The sequence below is a fragment of the Brachycentrus maculatus genome, unplaced genomic scaffold (assembly GCF_059751285.1).
Source record: "Brachycentrus maculatus isolate JH-2025_06_01 unplaced genomic scaffold, ASM5975128v1 h1tg000007l, whole genome shotgun sequence".
NCBI lineage: Eukaryota > Metazoa > Arthropoda > Insecta > Trichoptera > Brachycentridae > Brachycentrus > Brachycentrus maculatus.
Window position 1 is genome coordinate 1822483 of NW_028280762.1, and position 27518 is coordinate 1850000.

General features: G+C 34.5%; 2 protein-coding genes and 1 non-coding gene across 6 annotated transcripts in view; 2 read left to right on the plus strand and 1 right to left on the minus strand.

Annotated features, from left to right (window-relative positions):
• The window catches only part of LOC148313615 (mitogen-activated protein kinase kinase kinase 11-like), a 103400-nt gene extending 79681 nt beyond the window's left edge, over nt 1-23719 (minus strand). Inside the window, exon 1 of the mRNA XM_088260148.1 lies at nt 22677-23719. Coding sequence (XP_088116274.1) covers nt 22677-23418 — 742 coding nt within the window. The 5' untranslated portion in view covers nt 23419-23719. The remainder of the gene's footprint in view (nt 1-22676) is intronic.
• Nucleotides 23720-24243: 524 nt separating this feature from the next.
• TRNAQ-UUG (transfer RNA glutamine (anticodon UUG)) lies at nt 24244-24315 on the plus strand. The gene has a single exon. It is a non-coding gene; the product is annotated as a tRNA-Gln (tRNA).
• Nucleotides 24316-24990: 675 nt separating this feature from the next.
• sdt (MAGUK p55 family member stardust) overlaps nt 24991-27518 on the plus strand; it is a 190384-nt gene continuing 187856 nt past the window's right edge. Inside the window, exon 1 of one of the 4 annotated variants that reach the window (XM_088260207.1) lies at nt 24991-25377. In XM_088260207.1, the coding sequence (XP_088116333.1) occupies nt 25245-25377 (133 nt within the window). In that variant the 5' untranslated portion in view covers nt 24991-25244. The remainder of the gene's footprint in view (nt 25378-27518) is intronic. The other 3 variants (XR_015837557.1, XM_088260217.1, XM_088260244.1) reach the window with 3 other exon arrangements.

Below are 27518 nucleotides of genomic sequence, written 5' to 3' on the forward strand. Positions count from 1 at the left end.
CCCGCATAAATAATGAGAGGATACGAAGGTAATGGTTGGGATGAGAATGTGTAGCCCTAATATAAGGAGGATAGAAGGTTAAGGGAAAACACCAATGTAAAAAGAGATAAAAAAAAAATACATATTTTAAATATTAGCAGTGCGCATGTAACCCTGAGTGCCCATTGTTATAAGCGCTATTTTCCTTTTAATCTCCTTTTTTCTTAAAAACTACCAAAAACTTTAAAATAATTTCGTAATTGTGTTAAAATTATATACAATATTTCTAGGTTTTGAAAAATATGTATATTATATGAATCGAATGAGTGAAGAAAAAACAGAATAACAAATTTATGAGGCGAATGTGGTCGGTGATAGAAGCAGAGGAAGAGCAAAGAAAATTTGACATGATCGAGTATTTCAAATACTTAAAAGTGGTTAGGTCAGGAGTCGGAATAATCGGCGGATACTTATGTATGAGGAGATGCATGAATATGGAAGATGCGAATATTGTTTTGCACAGACACATTGGTGTGGTGTTCTATTCTCTCTGCTTTCTTCTGCGGAGACGCGGCGTGATGCTTAGTTAGTTTTGGATATATTTTATGGGAAATTAAAAATTTTATTGTAGTATTTTTCCACTCGAAGTGGCGTTGCACCTTAATAAGGAGCCACCCCAACAAGGAGGGCGAAGGGTTGAGGAAATAAATACTACCCGGATAGTTCTCCGAGGTCCGAAGATAGGATATAAGGGTTGGAGATAGAATGTATTATCAAACAGTAAATTAATTTGATATATTGCGCTGGGTCAAGTCGGGGTCATTAATGAGACTCTAAGGGTGTATAAACTAGGGAAATGTGGAAGAGCGAGAAAAGAAAGTTGAAGAAAAAACGTATTGGAATGTAGTTAAGTTTATTTGTAGTTGGAAGTAAATTGTATTATCATTAAAATCGAAGTATTTCATTAAAATTACATTTGTGCAACCTTTTTATTAAAATCGCGTAATACTGGACGTCCGCCACCATAGTGTATTGGTTAGCGCTCTAGGCTACCATGCTGGAGTTGGAATCCCATGAGGGTCAAAATAAAAATTTGTGATTTTTAAGTCTAATATTGATTTAATATGACCCTGGACTGGTAACTGAAGCGAAAGGCTGGTCGCCTTTCCTTTATGTATTTAACGATCAAGAAAACACTGCTTCCATACGATGGAGTGCCCTATGCACCATTGGGTGCGGATAAGGGTAAGAAGGAGAAGAAGAATAGTGGACAAGATCGAAAAAGCTTACAATGCTTCATTAGTCTTAATAAAGAAAATATATTACAATTTTAAGCATTTTATTAAAGAAGAAAAAAATTGTTTTAAAATCACTAAAAACTTATATTTTAATTATAAAATGGAAAATCACAAAGTTAGTGCTTCAAATATAAATTATAAGAAAAAATAGTTATATGTACCTAATATAAAACGTTAAATTTTCCTATAAAAAGTGCCCAATATGTAATTTTTGATCTAAACTGCGATCGCTCTATATTATTCCGATTTAAAATTGAACATAAAAATTCTCAGAACGCACACTCAAATGAATACGTAATAATAAACATATTTCATACCACCAAGTTGATTCTCACGGTGATGCTCGTAAAATAAATAATAAAAGAAAAAATATTACAAGGTTAATCGAAGAAAGGCTTTGCGGCCAAAGCTGTGACGTAATTCTACGCGATGAAGCCAACTCCAACTCGTTACTTTCAGGATCGACGAATTTCGAAAAATTGTAAATATAAAAGCGTAATGATGATGAAAACTGACGAATTTTGGAAGAAAATCCAAGTTTTCCTCAGTCTTTCTTTTCTTCTATTTTCAACTACATGAAATTTTACAGCATTTTGAGTGTGTCCAAATAAATCTGGATTATCTCCAATTGCAGTTATTTTTCATTTTATTTTTTGACATCATTATGTAAAAAAAAACACTAAATTTTTTTTTCACAGTCCATTATTAATTTTATCGATAATGCTTATCTCAGCCTTGCATCCTTTCCCGATAACTTACTAATAACTGATCACCCTTCATTAATGTTATCACGATTGTTTACATCGTGCTGATTCGATGCGGTGACCCCATGCACCACTAGGGTTCGGATAGGAGCCAGAAGAAGAAAAAATAGCATTCCGCTGCATTTATTCAATACATAAAATTGTAAAACATGAGTCGAACGACAAAATAAGAAACAACGACGTTTTTTTTTAAAAAAACTTCAGTAACAATTATCCTAAAATGGATAAAATATATTTTATGAAATCGATAAAATTTTCTTGTCTGACCTTCTAACGTAGATAATACATAATTTATTTGTACCTATCCAATGTATCGGTAAAACCTATCAAGTACTTATAGATTCTGAACAAAACAACTACTAAAAATAGAGAGTAAAAATTACAAGATAAGTAATGTTTTCATATCTATGTGAAACTAATTAGATTAATGCGTCTATTCTATAAGCTTTAAAAACACATAAAAAAGTCTTCGATCTATCATTGCACTTTCAATATTCGTAATTTAGATCATAAGTGATTATAATTTAATACAAATTATAGCAACATGGATATTCAATCATGCGCAGAATGTTGAACGTTACGCAAGTGTATAAAGTGATCACTTAAACCAGCCAAACGCTAGATCGTAAGCTCTGGGATGCTCAGCCTCCCATCTTCTTTCATACAAAGGGAAAAACGATACATATTTCATACATCAAGTTGAGACACCTTTAAATTGACATCTCGTCTGAATAATCCAGAGTCCGATATAATACATAATATTAATATTGTATGGTATGGACATGTGGAGCGAATGGATAGCGAGAGAATGACTAAGAAAATATATGTGGCGAATGTGAGAGGGAAAACAGAACGTGGACGACCGAAAAAGACTTGGCACGATCAGATCAATCAGAACCTAAAATCTGGCGGTGTCAAAAGTCTGCGTAATCGGAGGGCATGTATGACTAGATGTATGGATGTGAAGGAGGCGAGGAGTGTATGTCAGGACAGAAGAGTGTGGCGTTCCATCCTCTCTGCCTACCCCTGCGGGGAAACGGCGTGATGGTTAGTTAGTTAGTTAGTTATAAAAGACTAGTAGTAGTAGTAGTCAATATTGTAAAGTTATTTATTGACATCACAACATAGAAGAAGAAGAATATGGAAGTCTGGGCATTTACGGGGCTTACGACCTTCATAGGCTGGTTTAAGTGATCACTATACACACGTATAACATTCACCAATTCTACCCATGATTGACAACCACACTACTCCTCAAACTCTTGGAACTTCTATATGTGTTGTTCAAATTCGAAACATATTCCTTGAATTGACTAGAATTTCACTAGAAACATCTATGGTGAGATGAAATAAGCTTTTTGTTGAGCAGAAACTCTTTCATTTGTAAGAGAGGCCCGAATCCGTGGATTATACTCGTATTCACATACAAAAGAAACGCTAGAAAATATCCTTTTCATTTTTTATTACCTGAATGGGATTTACAACATTTTAAGTGTGTCTAAATACTTGTTCACAAATCTGAATTATCTCCAATTATAGGAGTTATTTTTCATATTTTTTTTTTACATATTAACATACACGAAGAAGAATATGGAAATCTGATTGTCAACTTGTCCATACTTCCATATTCTTTGTTTTAAAATCACTATAAATATTTTACTATAACTTAATTATAATGTATACCGGTTTCGAAGCTAACCCGTAGACATTATAATTAAGTTATAATAAAATATTTATATTGATTTTAAAACAAAGTTACGTTTTAATTATAAAATGGAAAATCACAAAGCTAGTGCTTCAAATATAAATTATATTCCATATTCTTCTTCATCCATGTTGAGATGTCAAAAAATTATACTAAAATGAGACAAGTATTTGGACACACACAAAATGTTGTGTATATTGTAATATGTTTGGCCGAACGACGAAATAAGTAAGAAAATGGGAATTTGACCCAGTAAATCGCTAATAATGACCTAACGTTCCGTATAGGATTTCGAGTAATCTCTAGAATGTTGCATAATAATTATTTCAATTACATCACTGTCTAGGTGTGCGTATATTTTTACGTCCACCTTATCAAAACTCCCGAAACCATTTGATAAGCGGCTTATCGGTACCCCGAGATGCGGCGTGAGGCCTAGGCCACACATATCCGACTTGTGTAATAGGCGTGTGACTTGGCGCGTTACCCAATATGTGAATATGTGGAAAAACCACACCTCACACCTCGCCAGGTGTATAGCTGGTGAAAATATCCAAGGTTCATTTGATAATACTTACCAACACGCCGCTTTCTGCGGGAGTAGGCAGAAAGAATAGAACGCCACGCCAGTCTGTCTTGGCAAACAATCTTCGCCTCTTCGACATACATATATCGCTCACTCCTTTCAACAACGTCATATATCAAAAATAGTCAATTTTCAGTTGTGCATGTTTTCGAAATGCCCAGAAAATGTTCTATATCCCAGAAAAAGCGGAATATTTTTAACATAATATTTACCCGCTACAGGGCAGAAAGTGATGTTTTTGCATTTTGAAGAAAAGGTATTGTTTAATTATTCTTTTAAATAAACTAAATATTTTTCAAACGGAGAAAAAACCTTCAGGTTTTACCTAAAAAGATCTGTTGCACAGTAAAAAGTTCAATAAGTGGCTTGATATTTATTTTCAACACATTTTACTAATATATATTCTAAAAACTTAAAAAAAGGTCTCCTGAAAAATCAAGTTTTTTTTATATGACGTCGTTGAAAGGAGTGAGCGATATGTATATGCATCTTCTCATACATACCCGCCGATTATTTCGACTATTAGGATATGAAGTTTTGGGATCTGTGCGTAACATACGATGTACCTACTTAAATATTAGTTTGATTTATTTAGAGAAAGCCGTATTTGGAAAAAAATCATTTATGAACTACAAGATTATATAAGTTAATATTTTTATTACCGTGTAAGTATATTGTCGAAAGTATTTATGGGTGCAAATCTACAATCTATGTACGTCTGTTCATACAGATTAAATGAAAAATTCCCCGACCTGCTATTAAAGTGTTATCTATGTGAGCAAACTTGGGTGTTCCGACACGCATACTCGTACGAGGAAATGTCCTTTGCTACTATTGGTAGTATTAGAGGGTGTCAACGTGTGAAAATCCGTATGTAGCAAAGTTGAAACCATCGAATAGTTAAACGAGCTCTTTCTTGCCAGTTATAAAAAGAACGTTTTCTTAAAAAAACACATTTTAAAAGTTTGAAACATTCCCCGCTTCAAAGAGAATAAAAACAAACCATTTCCATTGTTTCATTAATAAATTCGGCAGTAACTTTGAGGTAAAATCTATCCATTTTTAATACTTAGTTAATACCACTATTTCTTTAAAAAATCCATTGTCTTCTTCTAACCCTTATCCGCACCCAGTGGTGCATAGGGCACTGCATCCTATTGACGCAGTGTTATCTTGATCGTTACATACATGAATGCAAGGGGCCCAGTCCAGGGTAATACTAAATGAATATTCGAGTGTAAAATCAGTAATATTTATTTGCAATGGAAATTCCATTTTTTCCATTTTAAAATTTCCATTGTACTGGAAATTTATCATATACTTATTTGGCTAAATTTTGGTGAGTTTGCTCTCAAACCCAATATAATCTCTAAAATTTTCGAAATATATTTAAATTTTTAATATTGATTACGTCAAAACTACGCATAAGATAATGTAGCGTGTAAATAATTAAAAGTTATCAATAACATATATTACCGCGTAAATATTTATAACCTTCGCTTCTAACGAATTATTTAAGAGGTAATTAATTATACCCGATTACAGAATAAATACACAAATATTTGCGCGATTTATTATCTAAACGACGCAAGAATGTCGCGATAAACTGATAGCATAATCAATGAAACATACCATTATGTCTTCGATTTGGGTAATAATTTCAATCACTCTTTTTTTATTGATATCTTGATATAGATGAAGGAATTATTGAGATGAACGACTGGGTATTCACAAGGCTAACGAAATATTGCCTGGTAGGACAGACAACATATTTCAAAAAATAAATACTTATGCAAATCACAGTACGTACCGTACGTACCGAAAAAAAAGTCATAAATATTTTTGGGGGCGGACCAGATCATACACAAAGGAAGCGAAACAATTGGTTCTTCAAACCCTCATCCGAACCCGATGGTGCATAGAGCACTGCATCATAAAAACGCACTGTTATCTTGATCGTTAACACATGAAAGAAAGGTGATCAGCCCTCCGCTTCAAGTACCATACCAGTCAAGGGTAATATTGAATAAATATTGTAGTGAAAAATCACTGATATTCATTTGACCCCACCTTGATGACCGAACATGGGACCTCCAGCATGGTAGCCAAGCGTGCTGACCATTACACTACGGAGGCGGACAAAAATCGAAGGTTAACAGGTAAAATTATTTAGATACATTTCAACAGTCACGTAGAGAACGCAGGAAAAATCGTCAAATTATGAATTTTTTACTATTAATGAAACATGTATAAGTATGTAAATTTATTTCTAGTAAATGCAATATTGCCTTGCCAAACGGTTATACAGTATCTACTCAATGAATTAGGGCCACCCATAATTTTTTTGAATACTCTGAAATCTTTTGGATTATTGTATTTATTTTACATAAATACTTTAAGTTTTCTATTGGCATCTAATATCATGTATATTACCTTCAATAATATGTAAAATATATCTGGATTATTTAAGCCTTTACAAAATTTCAAACCCTTTTTCTGAGAAAGGTCCCTAATTAGCACAGGTAGACAGATAGTTGAAAGTTCAAAAAATAGTCCTATCTCCTTTATTAGTGAAGTTTCTTGAGTTCTGGTTGTTGTTTTGTTCAGAGAGGTTATATAGTTATCGTGTCTTGTGAAAAAAACTTAATTTTTAATTTTAGTTCATAAAGTATAAAAAAAATTTGTAAACACAAGTGTTTTTTTTGAAAAGGACAAAATGGGAAAAAGTAAACACATTTCTGAGGAAAAAAAATCTAGCGTTATAGTGCTACTAAAATTAGGAATACTATCTAATAATGAAATTTTAAAAAAAGAAAACGTTTCTCGTCTAACAGTGGACAGAATTTCAAAATCAATAAAAAATCAGTCACCCGCCACCAGCAATCTGCGTAACAACTGTCGTAGGATTAGAAAAACAACACCGAGGACTGATCGAAAAATCGTTCAAAGTGCCTTAGAAAACCGTAGTGCATCAGCAAAAACATTAAAAATAAAATTGGAAGAAGAGGGTATAAATATATCGGTATCAACACTGAGGCAACGTCTTTACGAAGTAAATCTGAAATGCAGGCGCCCTGTAAAAGTACCAAAATTGACACCACGAATGAAAGCGGATCGATTAAAATGGGCCAGGCTACATCGAAATTACTCGGTAGATGATTGGAAAAAGGTATTTATTTAAATTGAATTTTCAACATATCATTTTAGTAAATAAACTTATATATTTGAATTAAACTTAAATTTTCATTATTTTTCAGGTCATCTTTAGTGATGAGTGCCGGTTAGAAGCCGTAACAGAGAGCCGTCGATTCGTCAGGAGAACACCAATGGAACGTTACAATGAGGCCTGTGTGGTAAAAGTTATCAAACACCCCCCTGCAACAATGATATGGTCATGTATTATTAACAATTTACCTGGGCCGTTGTTTTCGTGGAAGGAACAATGAACCAAAATTCCTATAAGCAGGTCCTCGAACGAATTTTATTGCCCTTCTACCATACACTCGACATAACAGAAGGTCCATACACCTTCATGCAGGATGGGGTACCTTGCCACCGGGCTAAATCAATAATAAAATTTTTGTCTAACAAAAATCTGCCTTTGCTCCCCTGGCCTGGAAATTCTCCGGACCTTAATCCTATAGAAAACGTATGGAGCATGTTAAAAAATAAGGTATACTCATTTCCAAATCCGACAGTAGACTCTCTAAAAAAAAATATTCAAAAAATTTGGTCAGAAGACGAAGAAATAAAAAACATGATAAAACAGTGCATTTTAAGTATGCCAAAAAGAATTGAGGCAGTTATTTCTGCCAAAGGTGGAAATACTAAATACTAACTATATTTATATGAAAATATATGCATAATTTAAGCGTAATAAAGTGTTCATGTGTAAATAAAATTCAATGTTGTTTTATTCAAGGTTTTCTCTGAGTTATTCCTGTTTGAATTGAGAAATTGCGCGAAATTCTGCGTGGCCCTAATTCATTGAGTAGATACTGTATGCATCAATAATAAATCTATATGTATTTCATCAATTGATTCGGCAGTCACTTTGTGGCAATTGTCAACTTTTAATTAAAGTTTTACTGGTTAAATACCACAATTTATTTAAATCTATTGTGACACATGTCTCGATGCATTCCGCGCTGTTTGAAAATGATGCGGAATGCATCGAAACGCGTGTAACAATACATTTTACTAAATAGTGGTATTTACAAGTAAATTAAAAACTATGTATTTCCCCGACTTAAATTGAAAAATTGCTAATTCCCCTAAGTGCCTAATGTTTTCTCGCGATTAACAGTTTTATTTTATAAGCTTTAATAATATTTCAATAAAACTTGATATCATCGGATTATCGTTATCAATCGTAAAATATCGACAAAGGCAACTAGTTTTAAAATGAAAACGTACAATGAAACGTCGCGGAATCCGACTGATAAAAACGAGAATTTAATTTAATCGATAAAGGCTGATACAAATATTTTAAGTCTAATATATGAAGGTATTTAAAAGATTCAAGTACATGACACAAAACTTTTTATTAATTAATTTAAACTTCATGTACAGAAAAGAAATAAATACATTGGCGGGCTTATTGCTACAAACGAATATCTTCCAACCAACCAACCAAAAACAGACTAGTGATATTGGTCAAAACGTTTGATACCTTATATAGCTGTTTGCAATCAGAGGGCAGATAGTACTTGAACATGTAAAAAAAACATAAATTACAAATTGATGATAATAAGGAAGGCAAAGGAAAAAGGGAGTTTAGGGAAGGAGAAAGAGGGAAAAACTAAGGGAGGAGGTTTGATGGACAGTTAGAATTCTAATGATAGATAGTAATGTCTCAAGACGTTTCTTAAAAGTTGTTAGAGAAGGTGCATTGTTTACAAGGAGAGGTAATTCAAACTATTCGGGCCATTAGATAAAGCATGTCGTAGACAGTTACATGTTTATTGTTAACGATAATCGCGGTAGGTACACTGAGCGTAGGAGAGAAACCAATAACACGTGGGTTTAGAATATACATTATACACCATCATATCGCTCACTCCTTTCAAGAACGTCATAAATCAAAAATTGTCAATTTCCAGTTGTGCATGTTTTCGGAATGCCCAGAAAATGTACTATATCCCAGCAAAAGCGGCATATTTTTAACTTAATATTTACCCGCTACAGGGCAGAAAGTGTTGTTTTTGCATTTTGAAGAAAAGGTATTGTTTAAGTATTTTTTTAAAATATACTAAATATTTTTCAAATGGAGAAAAAACATTCATGTTTTACCTAAAAAGATCTGTTGCACAGTAAAAAGTTTAATAAGTGGCTTGATATTCATTTTTAATACATTGTATTATATTGCTAAACTTTAAAAACGTTCTACTGAAAAATCAAGTTTTTTGATTTATGACGTTCTTGAAAGGAGTGAGCGATATATGAAAACGTATTGTTTATATAATATTATTGCGTAACATTGAAAGCAAACGAATGTGAAGGAGTACTAATACTATCTCGCACTGTTATTATGGGAAAACGTAAACACTTAGCCAGTCTTTGATTAATATTTGAAACATTAACGTTAATGCGATTTTCCTTTTTATAACTAACCAATCAATTGAAAATTAAGTTGTATTAAGTGTCATAAACAAATTTTATTCGTTTTATATAGTAAAAATAATAAAATAACTACATACTTACGTAATTTTTGTCCGTCTTTTTTTTGAAAGAGAAATATTTGTGTTTTTATTATTTACACAATTATTTCAGTTTCGCAATATTTATGTAAGCCTTAGCGGTTCATTATTAGAAATAGGTATCAAATTGTGGTAGAGTAGGTTCAAACCGAGAAACTCTGACTTAAAAGTCCGCGACGCTAACCACGGGACCACAACGCGACACGATATGACTTGAATATTTTTGCAAGTCTACAAAAGATTTTAAAGTTCATTTCCTTGTAAAACACTTTTCAGTGTGAATAATTAATTATGTTGTTGTTAATATTTTATCATAATTTTAAGTACTGTCATACTAGTCTTCGTAGTGTAATGGCCAGCACACTCGACTAACGCCCTGGAGGTCCCGGGTTCGATTCCCAGGGGGTTCAAATAAATATGCGTGATTTTTTCACTCTAATATTACCCTGGACTGGTACCTAAAGCGGAGGGCTGATCACCCTTCCTTAACACTGCGTTTATATGATGCAGTGCCCTATGCGCCATTAGGGTGCGGATAAGGGTTAGAAGAAGAGTATTATGGGCATTATGGCAATATGAACCCTCGAATGCTACTTTATAAAGACTAAAAATAAAATCACCGTGTGTTGACAGATTCCATAATTGATTTTTAACATAAAATGTATTTGTAGTAGAATCAATATTAGATGTTCTCTGGCAGTAAATTGACCATTCCTGTTCCAATAATTTAATTAACTTGTATGTATATTAAGTAATTGTATGTATATTAATTATTGTAACTTGTATGTATATTAAGTAATTGAAACATCATTATAGAATCACAATACAATGTCACACGATGTGATTGAAGGTCATTTGGAAATAAACACGGGAAGATTACAATAGGAGGAACGGGCGTGTTTAAAAATGATAATATAAACGGAATTAATTATTGTGAAGACAGAATTATAAAATAATAAATCCGATGAAAATGCGATTCAGTCGGCTAGGCCAAGTACTTCGAATGCCCTTCCGAGAGTCTTAATCAAGTATGCCTCTTTTACAAGGCATCAGGTTCCCGCCGCCCAGGACGACCACTGCTGACAATTCTCGTCTGAACTTTGGGACGCGGATCTGACTTGGGATGATGCCAGGGAGCTGGCACTTGACAGAAGAGCTGGAGGCAATTCGTGAACTCCATATGCTCCACATAGGAAACGGATATTGTTTAGTAAGTAAGAATGATTAAATGTATACTGAAAGCGATTTGTGAATTTGTTAATAAACTTGAAATTACGCGTTTCATGACGCAAAAAAAATGTGCGTTAAATATTTTCGAAAATAAATAACTAAGGTTTTATGAATCGAATGAGTGAAGAAAGAATAGTAAAATAAATTTATGAAGCGAATGTGGTTGATAAAAGAAGCAGAGGAAGACCGAGGAAAACTTGGCATGATAAAGTATTTAAAATATTTGGGAGTGGTCAGGTCAGAAGTCGGAATAATCGGCGGGTATGTATGAGGAGATGCATGAACGTAGAAGAGGCGAAGATTGTTCGCAAAGACAGACTGGTGTGGCATTCTTTACTCTCTGCCTACCCCTGCGGGGAAGCGGCGTGATGGTTAGTCAATCATTTTCAACTATTTTCATGTACTTATTTTCAAAAATTATCCTACAGCCGTATTATCAATTAATTGATTTTATTAATAACAAAAAAAAATAGTAAAATTATAAAGGCATGCAAATTATTAGTCGTGAAGATAATCATACAAATTTGTAACGGCTAACACAAATTTATACAATGACGCATATACCACCCTGACTACCCTCTCCATTTCTTAGATTTTGATTAGTGTGGCGTTCTATTCTCTTTGCCTATTCCTGCGAGGAAGCGGCGTGATGGTTAGTTAGTTAGGTTTTATAAGACCACGACTGCATATTATGTTTAGTGCTATCACACAAACATCATGTGCATATTATCATATCATCTCTCGCTGCTCGCTGATAGTGTGTGAAGGAGACGTGTATTTACCAGTGCTTACTATTTGTAATTTTATTATTATACGTTTAAGACTTTTTGTTTCTCCATAAGTGTATTTTTATATTAGATACTGTATTTATGTATTATGTTAAAGGCTTTAGCCGTTCAATAAATGAAATAAAATAAAAATATTACACCAAGAACATCATAGTCGGTCAGTCTACTCGCTAACTCGTTGTATGCAGTTCACACACGCGCTGAACGAACGGATTCCCTGCAAGGCATTGGACCCTCCTATAAAAATGTCGAGTTCAGGCCACTAACACATGACTGATGGTTGTACACAAATTCATACATTCCTTGAAATATTAGCGGTGGAGTAAATCAAATGTAATTTGACCCCACCCTTTTAAATAGCCTTTGCACCTGGATAATATTCTAATTATTTTTTCAACCAAAGTACATATACTTTGTACATATGTATCTAACTGACCCAGAAGTAACTGACTCCTATTTTCGATAGACTCGAAAATCAATTTGATAATTATTATTCAATTTCTAATAATCGGGATATATTTTATTTATTTATTATACCGACGCATTATCTCAATTCTCTAATGACGACTACAAATTTAAACAAGTGTTTATTATTTATAATCTTGTATTGTAATATTGATAAATTAAGATAACGATTGATTATAGCGAAATTCTTTTAAGCAAATCCGTTTCCTGATATTTATTAGCCAGCCGTGAACTGTCATTTTCATGCCTTACCTAGTGTCAGATGTGTAGAGATAATCAAATTATATTTTTATAAATGAAAAAAAAACAACATTACTTGATTTTCTGCTAAACAAGGATATTAATAAATTCTAGGAAACGAGAAAAAATCTTAACATAAAAAATAAATAACAAAAATGTATGTTACGACAATACTTATAAATAAAGAAAATTTAAGATTAATAAATAAATTCATACACGCTTATTTTGCTCTTAAATAATAATAAGTGAGTAAAAAATAAAACAAAAATAATAAAAACTAAAAAAAAAACAAAAGTAAATTAGCAATTAAAAAATATATATTTTACAAATTTGGGAATTTAACAGAACAGTTACATCAAGTTATTCACATGTACAAGTATTGCAGAGTAATTGTTTGTACTGTTCCAATTATAAAATTCCAAAGTTGTAAATTTGTAAAAAATACCTGGAAGACGGACGGTAGGGAGAGGAAAAGGGTAGAGATCAAATCTCTGGTCAAAAATAAATTGTACGAAACGAGAGACCACGATATCAATGTCGACTTACAATGTTAATGATCTCAGCCATATAAAAACAGTAATTGCATTGTTTACTTTTATAACGCATAACATATGTAAACAAACGAATTATTTATTTATTTTATTTATCCAACTTCATGTACAGAAAATAAATAAGTACATTGGCGGGCTTATTGCTAAAAAGCAATATCTTCAAACCAACCAAATTGAAGTATTTAAGTAAAAATATAAAAATTGTATCGATGTTAGGATCCGCTACCGAATCGAGCTAATTCGCAATGCAGCCATCTGCTGCGGGGGTGCGGACTTGCTGTGTGTTTAGGGGAAGCCAAAATACCTTATGGCCTTTTGGCTCTTCGAACGGGGCGGCTTTTAAGTGGTTTCGACCACCGTGCGCTGTCCATAAAAAATATCAAAGAATAAATCGTCAGAAAAGGGGGAAAAGCTGTTTTGAACAGCGAACATAAAATAAATACAATAGTCTTTTTCTTACATCCTCTTGCACGTTCTATTATTTTTGCTTAATAAAATAAGGTTCGTTGGAAATATTAAGAAGAGTTTTTTTCAAGGTGGTATGGACATGTGAAGCGTATGGATGAGTGAATGACTAAGAAAGTATGTGTGGCGAATATGAGCGGGAGAACAGAACGAGGACAGACGAAAAATACGAGAGGAGCACGATCAGACCAGAATCTAAAATCTGGTGGTGTCAAAAGTCTGCGTAATCGGAGGGCACATAAGACCAGATGTATGGATGTGAAGGAAGCGAGGAGTGTACGTCAGGACAGACTCTGGCCAATGTCTGTACACGACGGATTCTTCAGTTAATGAGGATAGCCTGGAACGACTGGTTGTGATCGGTAGCCTGGAGGGAAGAGAGGGAGAGGAAGATCCCTCACATGATGGACCGATCAAGTTAAGACAGAAGCAGGACCTCGATGGTTGAAGCGCTACGTACACTGCAGTCGAGGGATAACTTTAGAAGAGTCATTGTTTCGACAAGGGTCACAACCCTCAGTAATGAGTAAGACGGAGAAGAATTGAAAACAAGCGTAATTTGAATGGCAACAATTTTTTATTATTTTTTTAATTGTATTTATCCAAGTATACTTATCCATTCCTCGCCATAACACATCATTCTTCAGTAATTCCTTTTCTGTCCAAGCGGCCAGACTATGGAATGAATTACCTCTCCTTGTAAAAAATGCACCTTCTCTAATAACTTTTAAGAAACGTGTGAGACATTACTATTTATCATTAGAAACACTAACTGTCCATCAAACCTCCTCCCTTTGTTTTTCCCTCTACGTCCTTCCCTAAACTCCCTTTTTCCTTTGCCCTCCTTGTTATCATCTTTTGTAAATTATGTTTTTTTTTAATTTTAATTTGTAAATAATGTTTTTTTTTAATGTTCAAATACTATCTACCCTCTGATTGCAAACAGCTATATATGGTATCAAACGTTTTGATCAATATCACTAGTCTGTTTTTGGTTGGTTGGAAGATATTGCTTTTTAGCAATAAGCCCGCCAATATATTTATTTATTTTCTGTACATGAAGTTTAAATACATAAATAAACATAATCATAATAAAACAGAATAATCACGTATCCCGAAATGCCATGTATGTTACTTTTGTTGAAGCAGTCTAACGCCAAATATGTGATTATTTACCTACTACTGTATTTCCATTTTTGTCCAGTCAGGAATCGAATCGTAAGTTACACGGTACATTAAATAATTACAACTAAACAACGATTTATTGTTAATACCTTGTATTGACGTCACAGGATATTAAAAACATTTGATATATCGATATCTAATGACCTGACATTTCCAGAACGTAATGTCCCAAGCTAACGTCGCACTAAATGTCAAACATTCGCGAGTAATACAAAACCTCCCCCATAATATACCGTACAATACAATACATTGATGTGCAAACGGGCTGTTCAGATGGTATTTCGAACGGTTTTTATGGAAAAGGAGTCACCTACCTTAAGAACACAAAACAAATCGCAGAACACGAGCAGATAATAAAATACACGTGGAGCAGATACGTACATCTGAGTTTGGAGTAATGTCTTTGTATTTATATTGCCTGCGAGCAATTCAATCACCCGTCTGAGGTGTAAAGAACCGAGCGATAAATGCAAAAAAAAACTACTACTACTGACGCTATTTTGTACTCAATGGTGCATAGGGCACTGCACCAAATGATGCAGTGTTAAGTTGATCGTTAATTATACGAAGGAAAGTAATTACCAACAGTGGTGAACATTATTGTGGAACATATTTTATTTATTAGCAAAGTTATCTTATTATTTTATTATATGTCTGATAACTTATTCGTGGACGTTGTTTGAGTCAAATATCTGATTTTAACCTATTTATTACCAAACGTTGTTAAATTATTGTGTGTGATACTAACCTACTTACTAGCAGAAGTTATTTGAGTTTATCTGATTTTAGCATACTTATAAATGAATATTGTTTTATTGTCATGTCTGTTACTAACCTATTAAATAGTACTTTTTACTATTGTTTCTGATGCTAACTTATTAGTGGACGTTGTTTGAGTCTAATGTCTGATTTTAACCGATTTATTAGCAAACGTTGTTAAATTTTTATTTGTGATACTAACCTACTTACTAGCAGACGTTTTAACAAAGCTATTAGTAAACATTGTTTTATAATTACTACTACTACTACCATCACAATGTTTTACCGCAGGGGTAGGCAGAGAGGGTTGTTTTATTATCATGTCTGATAATAACCTATTTAGAAGTACTTTTTAATATTATTGTTTCTGATTTTTACGTTTTTATACGTTTATTGATCGTCTATGTTGGGATTGTCAATGATTTGATACGCACTACGTAGGATTTATGAATTTCGATATATAATACATTAGTATATCAACACGCAATGTTAAAATTAAAATAGGGAAATAAAATTATATTTCGTATAATATTAAAAGCATTGTTTACTTTGTGGTACGGTAATATAACACTCTCCTTATCATTCATCCTTCACTTTGCGTAATACCACTTTAAAAACACTATTCCATGACTACCGGTTTCGGAATAATCATTCCATCATCAGGTCGATGTAGATTAAAATGAAATTGTTACGGTGTGACATTTATACAAAAATAAAAAAAAGTTTATATATATATAGGGGAGAGTGCCCATGGATGGGACGTTTTTGATTTTGCCTCTCTAGTTCTTCTGTGTAAAATAAATCACAAAAAGTAAACGTGGTTTCTCTTTATTCAATCTTTTAGCTACAAATATGCCATACTTTGTTTTCTAAAAAAATTAACCTAACTGCCTGAAAAATCGATTTCAAATAATGTCCTAAAATGTCCCATTCATAAACACCCTCCCATGGGAGGGACACCAGTATACCATGAATGGGACATTAATTAAAATGCTAGATTGATGGAATAATTATATTTTAAAACAAAAATCATCTGTAGACACTTTCGTATAATACGTAGACACATGTAAAAGAAATTTTATTTAACATTTTTGCAACATTTTTGGCAATTTTTTTTTTTTCATGGGCCACAAAATTTACATTTAAGCCATTGCATAAAACTATATTGATATTCTCCTTCACATATGTGACACTTATTATCCTCCTTTCCTTTTGTTTTTGTCAGTGATACACCTTCTATTTCAACTGATTTATCTGAACTGATCTCTGTCATCACTCATTGAAATATTTTGTTGAAAACTGAGTTTTTTTTAAAACTCTTTTAGCGTTAGGCTTATTTTATGGTCTATCTATAGGTTTTCATTTTCCATTCTTCAATAATTGTATTTTTAAAAACTTGTCCTTTTCTGAAGTGTCAGATATTATACTTGATTTCCCCTTACTGATTTATTTCTGTACTGTAGAACATATTCTTCCAGCTGAATTTAAATACGTGGAAAGTATTTCTTCTCGCTTCAGACTAAACTAACTAAAAAAACTAACTTACCATCACGCCGCTTCCCCGCAGGGATAGGTAGAAAGAATATAACGCCACACCACTCTGTCTTTGCAAACATTCTTTTCGCCTCTTCCACGTTCATGCATCTCCTCACTCATACCCGCCGATTGTTACGACTCCTAACCTGACCACTTGCAACTATTTGGCTTACCTGATCGTGCCATGTTTTTCTCAGTTTTCCTCTGCTCCTTTTTCCAATAACATTCGCCAAGTAAATTTGTTTAACCGTTTTATCCTCACTCATTCGTCCTACATGTCCAAACCATCTCAACACATTTTTCTTAATTTTATCGATTATGCCTATCTCAGCTTTGCATTCCTTCCTTATTTCACTATTCGAACATCTATCATACATCGTTTTGTCGCACATTCTTCTGAGAGATCGCATTTCGACTGCATTCAGTCTACTTTCATCCTTATTTTGCCAACTCCATGTTTCACTTTCATACATTAGAGTTAGAACCAGGACTCCGTTATGCACTGCCTTTAGTTTAGCTTCCACTGATAGGCTCTTTTATTTCCTTCCCCTTATCAGCCTTTACTTGTTTGACATGTCTATAGAGAAGATTTTCCTATTGCATATGTCTTTGCAACCGACCTAATATTTTGCTTTTATTTAAAACCTCTTCTACAGCAGCTTCAATTAGAACGTTGGTGATTGATGGTTGGTGAACGATGCCGTGTTTTTGGCATTATAACCTAAAAACAATATAATGTTTACAATGCGTATAATACAAACGAGTACAAACGATTTTTAATATAAATTAAAAGTATTCGCCATGAATGGGGCAATTTTCCCTTGAGTGGGACCGTCCCATTCATGATCACTGCGCGCGTCCCATTCAAGGAAATGCGTGATTTTTAGAAAAATAGATAAATCGATACATTTATTCTAAAGTAAATTTGATGAAACATACTTTATAATATCCTGAGAGAACCAACTTAAATAATTGTATATATCAATTGCAGCACTTATCATAACCTATATGTACAAACAAAATCAAATTGCAATATATAATTTACTTTTTGACGCAAAAAATTGTAACACGTCTTACTCGCTTCACTGTCAGTCGAGAACTGAGGTTTGAGGATTAATCTGTCTAATATCGTAGCGTTAATGTTGGGTAATTTTTAAATTTTTTTTGTAACAATAGTTTGGGCTGGAGGACGATTGTCCCATTCATCCTCTGTCCCACTTATGGGCACTCTCCCCTATATATATATATATATATATATATATATATATATATATATATATATATATATATATATATATATATATATATATATATATATATATATATATATATATATATATATATATATATATATATATATATATATATATATATATATATATATATATATATATATATATATATATATATATATATATATATATATATATATATATATATATATATATATATATATATATATATATATATATATATATATATATATATATATATATATATATATATATATATATATATATATATATATATATATATATATATATATATATATATATATATATATATATATATATATATATATATATATATATATATATATATATATATATATATATATATATATATATATATATATATATATATATATATATATATATATATATATATATATATATATATATATATATATATATATATATATATATATATATATATATATATATATATATTTATACATATATATAAATATATATATATATATATATATATGATCAGCCCTCCGCTTCAGGTACCAGTCCAGGGTAATATTGAATAAATATTAGAGTGAAAAAAATCACTTATATTTATTTGACCCCCCCTGGGAATTGAACCTGGGACCTCCAGAACCGTTACACTACGGAGGCGGTACTACTAACTAACCAACTCGCCGCTTCCCCGCAGGGGTAGGCAGAGAGAATAGAACGCCACACCACTCTGTCTTTGCAACCTTTCTTCGCCTCTTCCACGTTCATGCATCTCCTCATACATAGCCGCCGATTATTACGACTCTTGATTTTCTTCTTCTTCTTCTTCTTTTTCCATGTTCGCTCCCTAGGTGGAGCATATGGCCGACACGAGTCGTCTCCAAGTCACTCTGTCACGCGCCATCTCCTTGGCTTCCTCCCAGGTCAGTCCGGCGTCTCGAAGTTCCGTTGAGTATAGTCGGTGAATGGTCGTCAGCGGCCTTCCGGGGCGCCGGAATCCTCGGGGTTGATTTTAATCTACATTAACCTAATGGAATGATTATTACTAAACCGGTAGTCACGACATAGTCTTTTTTTAAAGTGGTATTACACAAAGTGAACGATGAATGTCAAATAAATAAATAGGAGTGTCAAATAAAATTATATTCAGATAGTTAAAATAATAAAGTAGAGACACGACACTATTAGAATTTAAGTATTGTAAGTACGCTTTGCACATGGTAAGGGTGTCGGTAACAGGGATACGTGAAGTTAAAACATAAATAGGCACGCAAAACTGCGATAAATTTGCGGAAGTATGATTAAAATTTTCCGGTATAGGGGTGGGGGCGTGGAAGAAAAATTCATGCTGTTGGGACTGTTCCCGCTCCACTAACGCACGCGCTTGGAGACCATCTGCACTCGGTGCAGAGAGAAATTATTTCAAGAGATAATATTTTAACATAAAAAATGTAGACCGGGCTCCAAGAGGATTTCCAAAGGCGAAAAACACACCATCAAAATATTCAATACTAAGAAAAAAAAGTCTTATTGTATGCGTAAGGGTGAGAACGCTTTGTCCGAGTTTGAGATAAACACAAGGTTAATAATAATAAAAATAATAATTTTGGATAATTTATAAAGCGCCATTTTTGGAAAATACTACATCAAGGGTGTTTTACTGTGATTCCATTGGGGAAAAATAGTGCAAATTAATAGAGAATACACGCATATACCATTCATATCTTTAAAATTCATTTATAATTATTCTTATTCTTTTAACCCTTATACGCACCCAAATGGTGTATAGGGCACTGCATCGTATTGACGCAGTGTTATCTTGATTGTTACTTACATGAAGCCAAGGTGATCACTCCTGCGCTTCAGGGACCAGTCCAGGGTAGTATCAAATAAATATTAAAGTGTAAAATTAAAATCACTAATATTTATTTTCAACCCCCTGGGAATCGAACCCGGGACCTCCAGAATGGTAGCTAAACTCGCTAAACATTACACCACGGAGGCGGGTAATGGCGGGTAAATAATATATATTATATTCATTCATTCAAACCCTTATCCGCACCCCAATGGTGCATAGGGCACTGCATCATACAAACGCAGTGTTATCTTGATCGTTAACAAATGAAGGAAAGGTGATCAGTCCTCCACTTCAGGTACCAGTCCAGGGTAATATGGAATAAATATTAGAGTGAAAAAATCACTTATATTTATTTGACCCCCCTGGGAATCGAATCCGGGACCTCCAGAACGGTAGCCGAGCGTACTGACCATTACACTACGGAGGCGGACAACGCCTCCTAATTTATATAAACAGTCAAAATACGTAGTAATAATTCATCGATTCAAACAAGTTTTTTTCCGTCATTATTTATACTTAAGTATTGTATATTTTCTAAACTATGCGTCAAATGCTGTATTGACTTTTCCTATGCAAAGTTGCGATATTTTGGTTACATTACGTATGTATTCCGATAACAAAACGCCCACTCCTGTCAACAACGTCATATATCAAAAATCGTCAATTTTCAGTTGTGCATGTTTTCGGAATGCCCAAAAAATGTACTAATCCCAGCAAAAGCGACATATTTTTAACTTAATATTTACCCGCTACAGGGCAGAAAGTGTTGTTTTTGCATTTTGAAGAAAAGGTATTGTTTATTGTTATTTTTTTATATTCTAAATATTTTTGAAATGGAGAAAAAACATTCAGGTTTTACCTTAAAAGATATGTTGCACAGTAAATAGTTCAATAAGTGGCTTGATATTTATTTTGAAAACATTGTATTATATTTTTAAAGTTTAAAAACGATCTCCGAAAAATCAAGTTTTTTGATATATGACGTTGTTGAAAGGAGTGAGCGAAAAGTGAGAACCGTTATGGACAACTTTCAAGACCCTCTACTGTTTTCTAAGTCACCCCCATGTTGGCAAATATTTATAACCGCTAGAAGATGTGAATGGTAATTAAAAAATGGACAAAAAGTGATAACACCAGAAAATAATTGTCAAATTGTAAACACGAGAAATTTCTGTCAAAAAAACTATTCTGTGTGCATTGTATTTTTTTAGTCGCTTACAATTGTTGAATGAGTGAAGAAAGAACTGTAAAACAAATTTATGCGGCGAATGTGGTTGGTAGTAGAAGCAGATGAAGACCGAGGAAAACGTGGCATGATCGAATATTTCAAATACTTGAAAGTGGTCTGGTCAAGAGTCGGAGTAATCGGTGGGTATGTATGACGAAATGGATGAATGTAGACGAGGCGAAGATTGTTTGCAAAGACAGATTGGTGTAGCGTTCTATTCTCTCTGCCTACCTCTACGTGGAAGCGGCGGCGATGGTTAGTTAGTTTAAAATGAACAGTATTTTGAAAAACATAAAATAATAAATAAAATGCAAAATTATGTTATTCCCCATATTTCTTTCATATTTAAACATTGAAGGACTCGGGTGATAAAAAATTGCAAATAATTTACAAATTTATTTTCTTCAAGAGCCAAGCTATTGCCTTTGCAGAATTTTCCACACGAGCCAACCGCGCTAACCACTGCGCTAAGGAGGCGTACGAGCAATAAAACTACCAAAATACACAAATGCCGAGAAAATTACATTGTTTGCCATACAAATATTTCTTCTATTTTTATAAATGTATATTTTATATAATAAAACAACCACTACATATATATATTTTTTCCCACTTATATTTTATTTGACCAGTGGTCAACTGCTCAAATAAAATAAAAGTGGAAAAACTATACACGTAAGTATGTAGGTTTTATTATATAAAATATAGCTCTACCAATGTTTATTGTTTTTATATTTTGCCATGTATTAGTATTAGTTTTGGTTATTTAAAAAAAATATTTTTTGTAACTTTATTATTTGTGTTCCAGTCTTGTTAACCATAATATTCTATACTTATATGAAGTATGTATGTAATATGTTTTGAAAAATAAATAAACCAAGAAATGTCACTACAAAACTTTTTAAATATATATATTTCATTTGAAACTATGTAATTATATTGATGTGTCGTTTGATTAAATAAATTCCTAAAAACAATTTTTTTTTTTTTAAAAACATGTAACTTTGATTGACTTCGTACACTTTACACGAGCTAGTACTAGTGCTGAATGAAGCACCTCGGTAAAGTTAGAAGTGAGAAGTCAGGAGTCACTCACCGTTGGAACTCTTGAGGTCGCGGTGGATGAGGCCGATGGGCGCGTCGCAGTGCAGGTACTGCATGCCGCGCGCGATCTGGATAGCCCAGTCCACGAGCACATAGGGCCGCACCTTGCGGCCCGACAGCACGCGGTTGAGCGAGCCGCCCTTGGCGTACTCCATGACGAGGCACAGGTTGGGCTCCTGCAGACACACGCCCTTGAGCGACACGATGTTGTCGTGCTTGAGCAGCCAGAACAGCTTGGCCTCCTGCAGCACGCTCTCCTTGGTGAGGTCGGCGTCCTCGTTGGCCTCCTGGCGCGCCGCCTTCACGGCCACCTCGAGCCCGTTCCACGAGCCGCGGTACACCTTGCCGAACCCGCCCACGCCGATCACCTCCTGCAGCTGCAGCTCGGCCCAGTCTATCCGCAGCGGGTCGATGCCCCCGATGAGCGAGCTCACGTTGTTCAGCGGGTCCTCCAGGGCCACGAAGTTGGCGGGAAATATGCCCACCTTGTCGCCTATCTTGCCCGTCCACCAGCCCTCGTCCCCCGAGATCTTGGCGTCCGTGGACAGCACCTCCACCACCTCCCCGCGCTGCAGCGAGAGCTCGTCCTCGCCCTGCGCCGCGTAGTCGTACACGGCGGTCCACAGGGACAGCGGGCCCTGCGCCCGCAGTCCCGCGCCCGACGCCGTGCCGCCCGCGTCTCCATCGCGAGACGGCTCCATGGACCTCACGGAGTGCCTCAGCAGCGGAGGCATCCGCCTCGCCGCCACGCCGCCTCGCTCCTAGGGTGACCCGACCGCGGCCATCTCGACGGGTGTCAACTTAAAAACAATACACAAAACCACTTTCACGCGAACACCGATCGCGAATGCGCAATTGCGCGTATTTCCCGGCACTACCACTATAAATATTATATAAACGACCCTGTTGAATGCTACGAACGAACACTACGCGTTAACACGACACTACGGTTGCTTAAAACATGACAAAATAAGGCATTTTCGCTCATTTGGTTATGAGCACTATATTATTCCGCCATCTTTATTTCTCACTCTCACATTGATCACGGCAGTGTAGCCAGTACTAGAAATGTTTTACACGACTCAACTTTATATTGGTTGAGTAGGTACCTGCTATGGTTTTTACGCTTCAAAAAATATTTATTGAATACAATTTAAAAAAATATATATTCTTTTAAAATTATTTGTTAATCTTTGCAACGATTCCGATAGGAATTTTTTTATATTCGACTAATGCTCACCGTAGGTAATGCGAATTGCCATATAAATGCAATAATTAAAGAAAGGCACTTGCACAAACTTCATGATAGTTTTAGTACCTCATTTTGACGACAGAGCGCAGCAAAAATCGGCTATATTTGTACATCTAGCGGAAAGTAGTAAAAGCTTATGAAGAAATGATTTTATAACTGGGCCGTATTTGTTGAGATATTAATATTTTTATTTAAAAAATATTATTTTCACAGTCAAAATTTTTCTTTTTAACATTAAACAATTAATTTATTCGATGTCGTCAATGCTTTAATTAAAATAGATATATCTTGGCGCTGCGGGTACTTCGGTCCCATGGTGTAATGGTTAGCACTCTGGACTTTGAATCCAGCGATCCGAGTTCAAATCTCGGTGGGACCTGTATGACTCAAAGTTCTATTTTTTGCACTTTTTTTTTTAAAGATTTTTTTTTTCATTTATAAATTTAATCATCGGTTTACAAATAGCGAAATAAATAGAAAGTCGGTTAACGAATGTGCGGAGTGTCTCATGACAGGTACCTTTAGAGAGGGATGCTGGGGCATTATTGATCGAGAGCGGAGGGTTTGGTCGTATAGCCTCATACACACATACACACGCGCGCCGCACGGGTCGCGAGATCAGATCTGCTCCGAGCTTTACCGACACGGGAGCCGAACTAATTTTCATTATTCGAAAATCGGGTCCATTTTCAGTCAACTTATTAAAGATAACGGTATCGGTAACTGGAAAAAAAAGCGCCGCGATGTTTCTCCGCGCGGAACGGTAAAAGATTACGAGGATCGAGGTGTTCTCGCGTACTATGTGCGGGTGTCGGGTTTTCTTTAGCATTTTCGCGTGACCGTCGCCCCTCGTTTAGTCGAAAATGCTTCGCGTCGTCGGGCAAGAAAAGTCCCGCAAAGATTTGAGCTTGCACCTCGCGGACAGGAGAGTGTCGAAGTCGAGACGGAAGTGCTATGTGCGGGGTTCCCGCGCCGGGGGCCGCTAAGCGCGGGGCTGCGCGGGCCCGGGGGCCATGGGGCTGGCCACGATGACGCAGTCCAGTGACGGGCTCAGCCGGCGCGGGCGCCACCGCTGGTTCGGAGACCTCGTCTTCCGTCTCGCCCCCCCCGACTCGGTCTAGGCGCTCTAGACTCACCATGAACAGCGTTCAGTGCAAGGCGACGGGGAAGGTCGTGGAGCTCAAGGGATATGTCATTATTATTGTGGAAACCAAGGATAACAAGATAAAGCTCTATGGTAAGTGCTCCTCCCGCCCGTCTGTCGGCTGTTGCGTGCTGCGTGCTGTGCCGTGCTGGTGAGCGCTCGTCATGATGCACTCCTCGCCCAACATGAGTATCGTTCAGTGCAAGACGCCTGAGAAGGTTGTGGACTTGAAGGGATATGTCATTATTATTGTGCAGACCAAGGAGAACAAGATAAAGCTCTATGGTAAGTCATCTGGTAAGTCTGACGAACATTCATATCTGGTGTGTCCTCGTGCGTACTTTTTGCTGAGACGTGTCCTCGTACGCTATGTATGGTGTGCCGTTTGCTATGACGTGTCCTCGTGCTGTATGTATGGCGTGCTGTTTGCTTTGACGTTTCCTCGCACGCTATGTATGGTGTGCCGTTTGCTTTGACGTTTCCTTGGGCGCTATGTGGGGTGTGCTGTTTGCTATGACGTGTTCTCGTGCTCAATGTATGGTGTGCTGTTTGCTTTGACGATTCCCTGCACGCTATTTGTGGTGTGCTCTTTGCTATTACGTGTCCTCGTGCGCTATGTATGGTGTTCTTTTTACTTTAACGTTTCCTCGCACGCTGTGTGTGGTGTATGACGTGTCCTCGTGCTGTATGTATGGTGTACTGTTTGCTATGACGTGTCCTCATGCTCCATGTATAGTGTGGTCTGTGCTATGAATTGTCCCCATGTCCTCACGTGCTTTGTACGATATGACTTAACGTGTCTTTTTGTCTTCGTGTGCTTTAATGTGCTCTGACGTGTCTCGTCGTGCTTTGTGTGATATGGTCTGACATGATATGAATAAAAAGAGATGTTTCATATTTTTATTACTTTAAACATGATATGATTCATGAGTTAGTAACCAACGTAACGTGGAAATTAAAACGTAAAAGAACCGCTAAGTAGAAATTATACAATTTACGATAAGTAATAAAAACTGGTTAAATTATTAGTTTATTATAGTGCATGAGTAAAAACAAATAAAAATTAGCAATATGTAGACTGGCAAAAGGAGGTATGGTGTAAATTGAAACATAAAGAAAACCGCTAAGTACTCGAAGAAATTATACAATTTACTATAAGCAATAAAATATTAGTTATATTGTTAAGTTTATTTTAGTGCATGAGTAAAAACAAATAAAAAAGTAACAATATGTAGACTAGTATAAAATATACTAATAAAAGCTCGCTTAAAATTTGATATAAAAACAGAAAGAAAATGTTGCTATATGCATACTAGATTATCCATTAATCTCAATAACACGCATATAAATAATAGATTTCTAAACGTCCAGATTTATTAATCCTCCGGGTGTCGCTTAACTTATAAAGGAGACATAAATGCCCTTTCAAACATTGGGAAGATTAACGTTATAAGCTATTCTGAGCATAAACTATTCTCTCTTTAAGAGTCATATTTCAGGACGCGTTCCAAAGGAAGTCGTAATCCTAGAATGAAAGCATAAACTAGAAATTATCATATAATTATATAAATTATAATTAAAAAATATTTTTATGTTATTTATAAGTTTAGCCCTCATTCCTCAGATGACAAAAATATCGCCGTTTTTAAATTACATGTAATTTAACAACATTTTTTGTGAATTGCACAAAGAATGTTGTAAATTATAACAGAAGTTTTGCATAAGTTGTAGTAACATATCCTTGTTCACAAATATGGCTTAAAAAAGATTACTCAACTCAACAATGGATGCTGTTGCGAACTCACATATGAAAGAACGTGTCAAGTATAGGATATATGTGTATATATATATTATATATATATATATATATATATATATATATATATATATATATATATATATATATATATATATATATATATATATATATATTTATATATAAATATATATATATATATATATATATATATATATATATATATATATATATATATATATATATATGTATATATATATATATATATATATATATATATATATATATATATATATATATATATATATATATATATATATATATATATATATATATATATATATATATATATATATATATAAATATATATCTAAATAGCATAAAAACGTCGTTTATATACTTAATTTTAAGCCGTAGAATATCATTACCAATGTATGCATCGGGTTGATACCGAAGAATTATATTATAAATATGTTTAGTTTATAAAACGTCATGCATTTAATAAATATCTACCCTTTTCTGTCAAAATACCGTTGGGTAAATATCGTTTCATTTTAGCATCTAACCTAAAGTTCACTTTTTAAGTATCTAACCGAAATAAACGATAATTTCCAGAAAAGGGCCGAAATACTCGTATTCAGTAGAATTAAAAAAAAAAATTGTAAAAAAAAAAATCGTCAGA